Below are 12,825 nucleotides of genomic sequence, written 5' to 3'. Positions count from 1 at the left end.
TTTTACTTCTGAAATCAAGTATGCCAATTTGATTGCTTGTCTCACTGAGAGTTTGAACTTTGTGTATTGCCTTGGTAGTTTTCCAAAACTGATCTTTGAACACATGTTCAATGGGGATTTAATCTTCTGTCTTTGCTAATATAGCAAAATGGCCTTGGTAGGAAAGGAACATTAATTGTCTGCACATCACAAATCATCTCAATGTTGTTCTGCTGGCCCACAGCCTATCAAGCAGTAGACAGCATATTTCTCCTCTCTTTTATATTATAAAATAGAAAAAAAAGATAACTGTCCTTGTCTATAGTATTGATAACATTTCACATGCCTATCATAACCCCTTTTATTAATCTCGCGTAAGAAAAATTCTTTTTATACTTTCAATTTCTTTTCATACAAGAGATTCTCCATTTCTCTTATCCTGCTTTGCATCTTCTGAACTGCCACTTATTCTGTAATACCCTTTGTGGAAAAGGTATGACCAATACTCCGCAGTTTCCTAAAAGTAGTCTCAGTATTTGTATTTTTAATGGTAAGTCTGTTTGTATGTACAGCCTAGATTAACTTTTCCTGTGGGCTTTTTTTTCTGGTCTTTTTGGTCTTTTTTCTGTCTTTCGGGTTTTGCTCTGTTTTGCAATTGCTTCTTGAAAAGATTTTGTGTGGGTATATAAGGTTTAAGTTTCTGCCTTGTTTCCTTTATGCCTCAGTATCTTCCAAGCAGGATCATGACCAGAAGCAGAGTGAGTGTGAGATACTTTTGCCAGATTATTGAATCAAAAGGGCTTGGAGTGCCTGCATAAAGGGAACGTTACCATATGTGGCACTCTTCTTGTTATCCTTAGGAGGTGGAATGTAAATGGGAGGATCAAGGTAACTCAGAGCATGACTGAAAGTTGTTAGGTTGTACTTTGTGTGCTTGCTCTACAGATTTTAAAACAAAAAAAAAGTTTTTAGCACAGTTGATTGGGTATTTCTGGCTGACCCAAAATTCAGTTGTAAGAGAACTAAATCTAATTAATTACACAACATAATATAAGCAGTTATTTATGAAAAGGAAACTAATGTAGAGAACACCATGGAAACATATTGTTTAATTCAGCAATAACATGGCTTAATTTACATATTAATTAACTTTAATTCTACCAACTCAACTCCTGATAATTATATTATTAGTCTGTTTAGTCACAGTAAATGTGTTGTTTCCCCTCTCTCCAGTAGATGTACAAAGATTGCAAATTAATATGAGAAGCTCTATTTTTTCACATAGAACATCTTTTTATATAGTGGTTGTTTGACTGGGAGATGGAAATATGGAGGACTAAAAATAGCCTTGATAACTTCTGGAGGAGCAAAAATTATCTTTCTAAGGTTGGTTTCTATGTTTTACAGGAGGAGCATGTCTTGTGGGAAACCAGCATCTTGACTAAGGAGGAATGGGTCGAAGTGAATATACAGCTACCAATAGGGCTAGAAAATATAAAGGTATGAATGAAAAAGGCATGTGCTCAGTTTTTGAAGATGCAATACTTCATTGTTTGTATACTTCTAGGAAGCCTAAAAAATTGTTAAAATTGTGTGTATATTGAATGTCTTGCTATTTTTTCTTTGCTTCAATATGAGTAAATCTCTGGCTGTAGTTCAAGAAAACATCTAGACAAACATGCCATACAGAAGATGCTGGACTTGAATAAAATGCAAGAAAATGAACACAAATCTCATCTGATTCTAATCAGTCATCTAAGTCCAACTCAGGAATTCCCAACTCATTTTAATGTATATATACTCTTTAGTGTGATGATGTAAATGATCTTTGTGGAACTTCAGTGAAGTGAGGTAAACCACTAATTGGGATGATAATTTCTCTTTTAAATTTCAGGCACAGAGATAAACACTAAATTGCAACTACTTAATTTTTATATTAATTTACAAGTTTCCATTTTAAGTAACTTTTGATTCACAGTTTTTCATTTACAGTAGTTTTGTAAATAACCATCATATTTCAGCTGTTTCAGCATTGTTTCAGCAATCAGCTGAAAATATAATCTCTATGAAAGGACAATAATTAAGCCTACTGCAGGAATTGATGTTTTGACAGATGTTAGAGTATGTGCATTTCAGTAACCTAGTAGCTTCTAAGTGTGTGTTGTTGCCTGTCTCCTTTTCCCACGAAGACAATTTTGAATAAACAAGTGGATGTGTAATTAAGCTATCTGTAGTATCTAAAAATAAACAAATGTCTGCTTAGGTTTTATATATGTTAGTAGGAAGCCAAAACTATATATTCTTGTACAAAGACTGCAACGATCCTTTGCATTTAGGGAAGGAAACACACAATCTTTAAATTTGTGCTTATTTCATATTTTCAGCATGGCTTTCTGTTTTTTGAACTGGTAGAGAGAGAATGGAAAATATTAGAATTTTGTCATTTTGAATAAATTTTCCCTAGTGGAAGACAATGACCTATAGAACTTATGTTTTAGAAAGAAAAATGCCTCTTGAGATTTCACTGCAGCCTAATTCCCAGGCTTTGGGGAGTGTGCTAGACCCTTCTGCTTATGCCCCAAATCAGATCTGTTCTAGTTTCCTTATGTTTTGCCAGATACCCTTGCACATAACTACTTTGAGACTCACGCTTCAGTCATGTCCCTGCCTGTCAAAACCCACAAATCCATTTTCATTTATTCCTCCAACTTCTGCTCTTTTTTCTTATTGCTTTCTTTTTATTGCCATCCTAATATTTTTGATGAATCCAAGCTTTCTTCCTCCTGCTTGCTGCTTTAACTCAGGTAAAAGAAACCTGGAGAGCACAAATGGGGTAATTTCATTGCTTTGAGAGCCAGCAGAGCTGGGCTCCACCATGGCCAGGAGCAGCAGATGTTCTGGAATTTCATTGCTATAATTCAGCTTGTGCTAAATCTGCCCAGAGCAAGGCAAGTCTGTCAGAGAGAGAAATGCTCCTTCAAACTCAGTGTCTATGTCAATAGCAGTAGAAAAAGCAGGGTAAGGGCACAGGCCCAGGATTGGCACATAATTGTCCAAATAATTAAAACATCAGCATGGTTTCCAAAAAGGCTTTGACCAAAGCAAATTGGCCACCTCCAATGCAGTGCCCAGAACATTTCCAGGATTACAAGCAGCCAGAGACCAGCCCCACATCAGAAGCTGGGTTCATCCATTTTATTTTACATGATGAAACAGTTATCAGTTCCAGTTGGCATCCCAGGACAGTCCCCAGTCCATTTTATGCACCTGTAACTGGAAATTTTCTCTTGGGGATCTGCAAAATGAGGCTTTGAAGACACTTCAGAAAGGAAGATGGAGTCTTAAGGATATTAAATTTTAGGACGTTTTTCTAAAGCACTGGGACATTATTAATTTTTAGCTAAAGGTTTATGAGATAGGAGTTTTTCTTTAAAATAAACTTTTTTTTTTTAACTTCATTCTTGGAATTCATTGAACTTCAGCTTAAAATTTTCTGTAAGTTCAACCTGAGATAGTCGTACATAATATTAAAATTCTGATTTGAAATCACAGTTTTGCAATGAAAACTATGCAGTGCTTTTTACACCTAGAACTGTTTTTTTTGTGAATAAAAATCAGTTTCGCTACATTGTCTGTTAATGCAAATATTTTAACTGTAACAATTTACAGCTTGTGTTTAAAGGAACACTCCAGAGCAGGTCAGGTTTCATCTGCCTGAATAGCATCCAGCTCTTGGATGCTGCACCGTCAGAGCTGCCAGGTTTCTGCTCCCTGGAAGAACCCACCTGCAGGGATGGGCAGCCCACGGTGCCTGGATCAGCCTGTGACTCTCACCCAGATTGCCCTGATGGCAGCGATGAGGACCCAGCCACCTGCTGTGAGTGAATCCCATTGCTTTAGAGGCACACCCTGCTGAGGAGTGTTGTGAACCCTAAACAGCTCCGTTCAACAAATCACTATAAATTCATGTCTGTGTAACAAATCACTGTTTGTTGTAGTGATCTCTAATCGCTAGGAAAATAAAATTAAATTTTTGGCTTCTTTTCCCCAGAAAATTTAATGATATACAGGTTAGTATGGGCACCGTGAGCAGCCACAACAGAATGGGGCCAGCTGGGGAATATGTGGCATAAATACAGAGAGATGGGAATGATGGAACTGCCTTGAAACAAGGAATTTCTACAGTAAAAATAACAAACGTAGAAACCACATGGTGAAAAGACAACCTCCAGAGACCTTGAAACCCAGACAGCACAGAGGCATTTGGATGGGGTGGAGGGCATAGAGCCCAATCAATAATGAGGATAAGGAACAGAACCATATATGTAGCTCACCAACCATATAGTGAAACCAAGAACACCTTATTTGTAGCAAACTAGTTAACATATTAATTCCCATGAGACAACTCTTGTCTCTATTCTCTCACCACGATGTCAAAGGATGTCCTTCCTCCTAGCTAGGTGTCTCACAGGGTGTGGAGCAGAGGCTCTCTGAATCTGCAGGTGAAGCCAGATCCCTGTCCACTTCAATTTCCACGGGTTAGAGAAAACATTCATAGCTTTTTCTTCTTTCCAGCGCTTTGTGTTTGGCTCAGTGGCTTCATCATTATGTTTTAGATACAGCTAGTAATCTGTTTAATAATCTGCTGAAGTGCAACATTTACTCTATTTTTGCTTAAATATATTCTCTACATACGACACTTATATCCTCTTCTTCCCTATTTTGCAAGGGAATGAAATCTACCTTGGGGTTTGTTGTTTGAACAGTTTTCTGATTTACACTGTTTGTGAATTACTGTCAGAAAATGCATTAAGTGACATGATATTTGCACTGATACAAATCACCACAGAAGTGTAGTTCAGAAGCTACATCATTATATTTGCAGCTGAAGGTAAGTGTGTTTTGAAGCCACAGCTTCAACTGCATACAATCAAGAGTAAAGAGAAAATAACTGGAATTACTGGAAAATGTCTGTAATAATTCTGAATAATTTTAGATCTCCAGGTGAATACATTTTTAGAGGCCCTATCACTCCTAGAATTAATATTATAGGGCATGCATAAGTACGTTATGTTTGCCTGTGGTAGTAACACTTAAATATGTGTTTAACATATAAAAATGTGCACATATTTAAGATACTGGTCATAATGTGTATTGATGCTGGGAGGTGCCAATTAAAATTTTGTGTGTTGCTCAATGTTGCATGATTTAAAACACTGATAATGTTTTATATTCTAATTCCTTGGTGAGACTTTAGGAAACATTTGTGACTGCAAGCCTTTTTTTTAACTCACAGTCTGAATCTTTAATTTTTTTCAATTACTTAAGTAACCATGTTCCAGAGAACTGTCTCTGAAACAAGTAGTATGTGCAAATGCTGAAATAACATTTTAAATAGGAAGGTTTATACTGTTTTATCTCTGTGTTGAATCCAAGCAAACTAATGTAATGTAAGACTGTAAGGGCTCCCTCTCTGAGAGTTCTTTATGATTTTTACAAGCCTTGATACTATGTTAGCTCTGCGTCTGTCCTACCTCCACTTGTGGGAGTGTGGAGAGCCCTCATAAGTTCTTTGGGAGGAATGGAATGGAAGTACTTTCAAAATTGGAGTTTATTTCTCAGCAATTTAGCAATCCCACTTCATAACAATGAGAGAGAGCAACTGGAAATAAAAAAGAATATTTTCTTTTGTTTCAAAGGATGATGGAAAATAATTGTCACAGTTGAAGGAAGTACATCTTCTAAGTACTACACAAGGTGAAAATAGAGACAACTCCAAACACTTACAGGTCTGTGGCTTGGACACTGGACATTGATGTTGGATAAGCAAAAGATTACAAATTACCTAGATCTAGTCAGTATTTTAAAGATCACAGTAGAATTTTTGGGAATTTTTCTTCCACCATGCTGATGTGGATGGGTCAGAAAAAATGGAGGTTGGGCACAAGAAGGAGAAGTCAGAATGGCCTGATGGTCTCAACACTGTCCTTTGTGGAATCTCCAGAGTCAGTGCACTGGGACAAGGAATGATGAGAGCCACAGTCAGTGTAAAATCCTCTTCAGTGGCTCTGCCTCGTGCTCCATTCTCTGCTGCTGCTTCTGAAATGAACTTTGGTTTTTCTACTGGCACTGATTCTCCACTAGCTCCCTTCAAATTAAAGAAACTATGATATGCAATTGTACCTGAGATATAGGGGTTGTTTGCTTAACTATGTGTGGGACAATGGATAAAGAATCTCACCCCTCGCAGCTGTACTAATTACCAAAGAGTGGAAGCAGCCTTGCCCTTAATAGATCACAGCTATGTCTGATAAGCATGGGTGTTATAAAAGAGTGGGTTAGCTGCTTGAGTTGGTTGGAGGAAGAAGGTTGGAGTCAGAGTTGTGTGGAGCTGCCAGTGAGAAGTATAAAAGTTTTGCTGTCAGACTGATGCTTGCTACTACCTTTGGCATCAGTGAGTTGAGTCCTCTGTCAATTGGGAAAAGTGTGAAGGTTTTTTTGTAGGGTAACAAACTGATGGCGTTAACCAATTTGCATTCACCATCTATCGGTGCTAAGCACCGATGCCGACAATTGCCCCAAGTGAGAAATGAGCACTGCTAACTCTGTGTTGAGATATCCACAGTTTGAAGATGTATCATTTTGTTGGGGTACTGCACAAAAAGTATATTCATGTCCCAAAAAAAAGGGTGGAAAAAGGTTCTTTCCTAAAGTATAAGTAACCAATAATAGTTGCTTATTTCTCTGTTTAGTTTAAAATAGCAATAACTATTGTTAAAGTTGGCCTTTTTTAATGGATAATGTTGTCTTGGATACTTCCCACACTCTTTATCAGGAAAGAGGGCCCTTATGAAATTTAACTACTCAGCAGTTTGGTCAGTTTAGAAGATTCATCTTTCAGAAACTTTCTACAGTATTGAGCAAAAAAGGTGTAAAGAAAAATAATTTTTTCCCCTTGTCCTTTTATTCCCATTATACCCATTTTCCACAATATCTTGATATTGTCCTCCTTGATGTTTAGAGTTCCCTTTATTTATTCATATTGATTTTCAGTAAAATTTCCAGTCTGGTACAGTGACACATATTTTAACCTTTATTAGGTCTTCTAGCATCTATCCTTGGACACATCCTCAGTTTCTTTTGTTGAATTGTTCTCAGGTAATGGAAGAGCTGACACATCTCTTACTGAACAAAAATAATGGCAGACAGCTGTTACTTAATATCAAGGATTCCCCTCCTTTAAGAATTTCTTCTTTTCATTATAATAAGGAATTTAAAAATAATGTTTCTCTTTGGTCATGGTGATTTGACATGAATAGTTTTGTTATAACACAATGTATTACAAGAACAAACACATATATGTTTTGTAATGCTTCCTAATATTTCTGTTTAATCTCTGCTCATTTATGTAAATATATATTTAAGTCTATGAGACTTAAAAAAGTCTCAAAAATTAGGAAATTGTCTAGGAAACACTTATGCATGTGAGTGCCCATCTTTATTTGAGTTGTTAAAATCTGTGAATCTAATCGAGTGACAAGTTATGAAAGTACAGATTTTACTATTAAATTCTACATTTTCATTATGGTTTTTTGGATGCCTCTTATTTGTGATCACTTCTAAATTTTTTATTTCAGCTAATAATAACAAATTTTGAAAACCTAATTAATATATTCAAACAAAGTGAGAGGCAGTACTTGGATAATTTAAAGGACTATAAAGATCCCTTTCATGCTGATGCCTTTTTTAAAATTTACTACCTAATATAAAGGAAGTTTTTTACTAAATACTGTGTCAACTAATATTTTAAACAGTATACTTATTTTTATTTTACATTATTTATACACAACCTTCAGAGCTCTTATAAACCCATAAATACAAATGAAGCAGTAGCTAGCAGTCCTAGCAGCTTGGAAACAAGTCTAGGAAGTACTTGTTATTTTCAAGTAGTATCATATTTTGATGCAGTAGTGTTTCTGGATATTATCTACTCATCAGCATCCATGTAAATTCAAAATTATTGTGGGTTGGGCTCATCCTACAGGTATTTCTGAAAGAGGATCACTTCCATTTAGCTTAATTATAAGCTTTCTTAAAACAGCTGTCTTTACTGCTTCTGCTTTTAATTTAACACCTCTAGTATTACCTTAAATATTCTCAGCTTTTCATAGTATTTGTATAATTTATGAATATGGAATGTGTAGAATGAAGGAAACCTGTATAATTTTAAAGCCATGTAGCTTTTACTGCATTTCATTTACAGTATAGCAATTTACAATTGCAAATCCTTGAAACCTTCCACAGCTGATGAACACAGATGCAAATATTTTTATTACCATTCAATGTTCGAGTGGAAAGAGGACTCCTTAACCCTAAGCAAGGGAAGCGAGTAGTTTCAGAAGGAGGTGAGGTCATCTCACCTATCAGGGTTATGAGTCATCTGTCTAATGACTTATGATATGAGGAAGTTCAGGCTGGATGATCTATGGCCATCAGTGAGATTTCTGTATGAATCTTTTAACAAATTCTAGGTAAATAAAATCAATCACAAACTGATAGGGAAAGTTCACAGAAACTCAGAAAGAAGGTATATAAGTGTAATCCTTCATTTTCACAAAATGACAAAAAATGTCAAAATATTAACGGCAAAGAGGTTCTTTGGTTTCTGTTCATAATGGTAGTTATTACCTCAAATCCCAAAGGTGCTGCCATGCTGAATGAGGGGAGCATCCCTCCTCGTTCTGTACTATTGTTCAGGGAAACACCAACCTGATGGAGAGACCAGCTGAGTGTCCCCATTTCCATTCACCTGACCGAGCTCTCAGAGCATGATTGAAAACTTTTATGCAGTTGCAGGCTAGCAAAAGTGAAGCAATATGACTTGGCTAGTAACCCAGCCTAGTTAGCAGAACTGCTTTGTTTTCCCCTGGGAAGGTGAGGAGGAGCTGGGATAGATGGAGTAAGCTAGTCAAAGAAAAAATATCCCATTTAACCTCCCAGTGCTCTTGGAATATGTGCTTTATTTACTGGGTTTTTTATTTTTGGGGGGTTTTTTGTTTGTTTTTTGGGGGGATTTGTTGTTGTTGGGTTGTTGCTTGATTTTTTTCTCCCCTTTTTATATATACATTGAAAACCATTTGTATTAATTGAAAAATCTTTTCAGTGTATTTTTTTGCTTTAATAACCTATTTTAACCGCTTATTCTTGAAACTCAAGAAGTTTTTGGGGAACATATTTTTTTCCTGGCCACATCATTGAATTTTGTAGAAATGGTGTAGTACTTTACTCCTATACTAGTTAAGATAAACTGATATAGTCCCATGAATTTTGAAAGAAATTAAAATTTAACTTACTATTAAAAGGAAAGCAAGTTGTTGTTAAGTTTCTATTTTCCTTTCTGTTTTGCTGAATTATAAATAAGTAAAGGTCCAAAAAGAACTGACTCATTTTCCATTCAAAATGTCAAAAACCTTTCTGCAGTTTGAAGCCATTGAAATCTTCCTAGTGAAATACAAAGCATAAGCTCTGTGCTGAGAATTGCAGTAGGAAGGGATATAATATATCAGAAAGGAGCTTTATGTCAAACTTCACTGTAGTAAGACTACTCAAAAACTGTAGCCTGTGCAGTCACTTATTTTCTTACTATGGATAGTGAAAGATTACCTATAATCCCTTGAAGGTTCAGATAAAAATGTTGAATGTTTGATAGGAAAGGCACATTTCTTAAGGTTTATTAATATCTGGGGAATGAAGAAACACACTGAAAAACTGTCTTACTTGGATTTGGGTTTTAGCCAAAGCATAGAACTTTTCTTTCAGGCTTGATTAAACATTTACAAGCACCCCTTAAGTTTTTAGAATTAAGTAGGGATAAAATTTAAGTTCAACTGTTAATTTGAACAAGTGCATTTCACTCACAGTTGAAGGCTAGCTGTTCAACAACACATTTACACTTTTAAATTGTAGTATCAGTCCCAGATACTACATAGGGGGAGCACTTGGGTTTGGTAATTGACTCTGATCAGTGTTTCTGCATGACTGGGTGCTTGTTGAGAGCTTTAAATTTCGAGTGAAAGGTGTAATAAAAAAATACTTAGCATCTAAAGAGTGGTCAGCATTACCATATTCTATTTCCTTTCTGTCACCCAAAAGAAAAAAAATCCAAACCAACCATCATCAACAACAACAAATCAAACCAGGAAAGAACAACAAAAACCCCCGAAGTGTACCATGAATGTTCTTCTTACCTTTAAAATTGTGTTCAGGCTTGAATAAAGTTTATAAAAAAAAAAAGACTGGACAAACCAAATTTGATTTGGGATTGTGTTTTGCTGCGTGTGCATGCTTTCTTGCCTCTAGTTAAAAGAAAATAATAATTTTAAAATGTGTTTCTGTGCTAAATAGAGCTGTAAAATAATGGTTATTAGTACTATCTTGATCTTAGTTTCATATTTAAACCATGATTTTAACTTTTTTCTTTGGTGCCTACAGGATCATTTATGGATGTCTATTTTGGATATTACTGTGCAGACACTGAAGTCAGTTGTTTATGCAGAAAACCTTTTGTGGTGCTTATGGAGGCCAGGAGAAAGAGATATTTAAGCAAAGAATGTTTGCCTTTTTGTTCATTGGTTCTCCCAAGACTGCTTAGCTAAGGAAAGCCAAATGCCTAGACATAATATTAGTTACCTAAACATCTTAGTCTTGGATATCAACTTGCAACTAAAATCTAATTAAAAAGATACCTGTGAAAAACAAAGAAATTTAATTAAATAAGTTAACCAAGTTTCATTTTTAACTAAATATGCTGCACTAAGCAGAAAAACATGCACCATCAAATTTTAGTGTATATGGTGAAGCCAGATCAGAGAGACTGATATTTGTGGTTTATTTGGTACCTTAAGATTTAGCTCCTCAAATAACCTCTTTATTCCTGGGAAACTTTTATTATTTAGCTTTGCTACAATGATGTTTAAAGATGCATTTCATTTTGGTTTTGTGCAATCTGAAAATTGGAATAATATGTATGATCATGTCTGAGGCTGATATGATCAGATAAATGTGCCGTGGAAGTGGAAAGTGACAAATACAATTCTAAAATAATGGTTGCAATTGCAATAAATGACCCCAGGAGTTAAGTGTAGTGCCTTGTGAAGCTGTTCTGGACCAGGAAAGAAAACTCTAGATTTTTCTTATCTAAATAATTATTTTTACTCACTCAATGTGAAATTTTTATACAACTTAAATTGGTCTAATCCATACCAACTGAGAAAATGGTCTTTTCAATAAAAACTTCTAGACAATCTGAATAATTAATAAATTTAAATCTAATTTTAATAAATAAATTAAATGAAAACTTAATTCATCTTTGCTTTCTATATATTTTAAGCTCTAAATAAATTTGATTTTTCTCACACATTCTGAATTCTGAATCTAAATTACTGATACAATTCTTCTAAAAAAAAAATTTATAATATCTCAGCAACTTATATACAGGTCTTTATTATGTTTATTCTCTTACAGGTAGTTTGTTTCAAGGTTCTGAGTATGATTAAGAAAGGAAGGGCCTGCCCAACCTGTTACCTGTATTCTAGAACTTCTTATCCATCTGAATAACCTGAAATGCTTTTGTGTTTCTTGAACGGTCTTAGTACATCTAAATATAAAACAGCCAGTTGTGGCATTAAACTATTGCACCAAGTTCAACTTATTGATCTCTTGTTGTTGTTGTTCTTACCACAGCTAATTACACCTTATGTGATTTTGAGACTGACCTCTGTGGATGGAAGCCACTGAGCAAAGGTGATGCTGACTGGAACATAATCAAAGAACAGGCTCCCCTTGACAGAGAACTCCCTGGCAGAAGTCATACAAATAATATGGGGCATGGTGAGACTTATTATTAGTTTTCTCCTTCTGTCATGAAAATTCCTACTTGTAAATGGTCATAGGTAATAAAAACTGTTTTGAAATGGATGACACACAGTACATAAATAACACAGGTAATGTGTTACAGGGAAACCAGTCTGTTGGAGATTCTCTTTTTTAGCTGTGATCTGATTACTATGTCTTTGTAATCCTTATTTTTGGCTGGCACAACCAGTGAAATATGAGGTTTAATGCGGTTTTTTTGAGATAATGACCTTTGAACTGACAGCTGACTTTGTGCATATAACAATTGTTTACCCAGTATTCAAAGAGGGGCTGTTCTTGGAAGAATTATTTGGTCAAATAACTTTTTGCAGAGTGCAATTAAACTAATCCATATTGTCTAGGAAAAATAGAGTGAGTATAATTTCCTTTAAAGGGTTGTCCTTCCTTCAGCTTATATTTGCCACACAATGCATTCAGCTTGAAAACCATTTTATTCCAGAAGAGGGCTGTTAAAATATTTTTCCAAAGTGAAAATGTTATTGTAGCACACTCCATAAAAATAAAACTACCAAACATGTTTTTTATTACAATATTGACAAGTATTGACAAGTATTCTGTGACTTTAATTTTATTAAAGTATACCTATTGCACTGCTTCCAGTGGAGATAAGATTATAATCTGCATTATAGTCCAGAACTCCTTTAATTTGCATTTAATTATGCATATGATCTTCAGCCAGACCTCCACGCTTCTCTTCCTTGTTCATGTTGAAGAAATGTGACATGTTAAGTATTCCATCTCAAGCATTCAAAGGTATAGGAACTCCAGGATTAAAATTCACCTGAGCAAACAGTAGTGGGTGAAGCATTTGTGTGCGTGCTATAGAATTTTTCTAAATGAATAGTCATGTTTTTTCTACTGGTCCTTATGTGATGAAGTGCACCAAAGTTGCCACTCACTTTTCTCAGCAAC

The 12,825-nt window shown here is 35.3% G+C and overlaps 1 protein-coding gene across 1 annotated transcript in view; it reads left to right on the top strand.

Annotated features, from left to right (window-relative positions):
• Positions 1-12,825, top strand: part of MALRD1 (MAM and LDL receptor class A domain containing 1) — a 236,579-nt gene that overhangs the window by 26,807 nt on the left and 196,947 nt on the right. The window contains exons 8-10 of the mRNA XM_062500144.1: positions 1,387-1,479; positions 3,649-3,856; positions 11,722-11,868. Coding sequence (XP_062356128.1) covers positions 1,387-1,479; positions 3,649-3,856; positions 11,722-11,868 — 448 coding nt within the window. The remainder of the gene's footprint in view (positions 1-1,386; positions 1,480-3,648; positions 3,857-11,721; positions 11,869-12,825) is intronic.

This window comes from Cinclus cinclus, chromosome 1 (assembly GCF_963662255.1).
Source record: "Cinclus cinclus chromosome 1, bCinCin1.1, whole genome shotgun sequence".
Classification (NCBI taxonomy): domain Eukaryota; kingdom Metazoa; phylum Chordata; class Aves; order Passeriformes; family Cinclidae; genus Cinclus; species Cinclus cinclus.
This window is presented reverse-complemented; position numbering and strand designations above follow the sequence as displayed.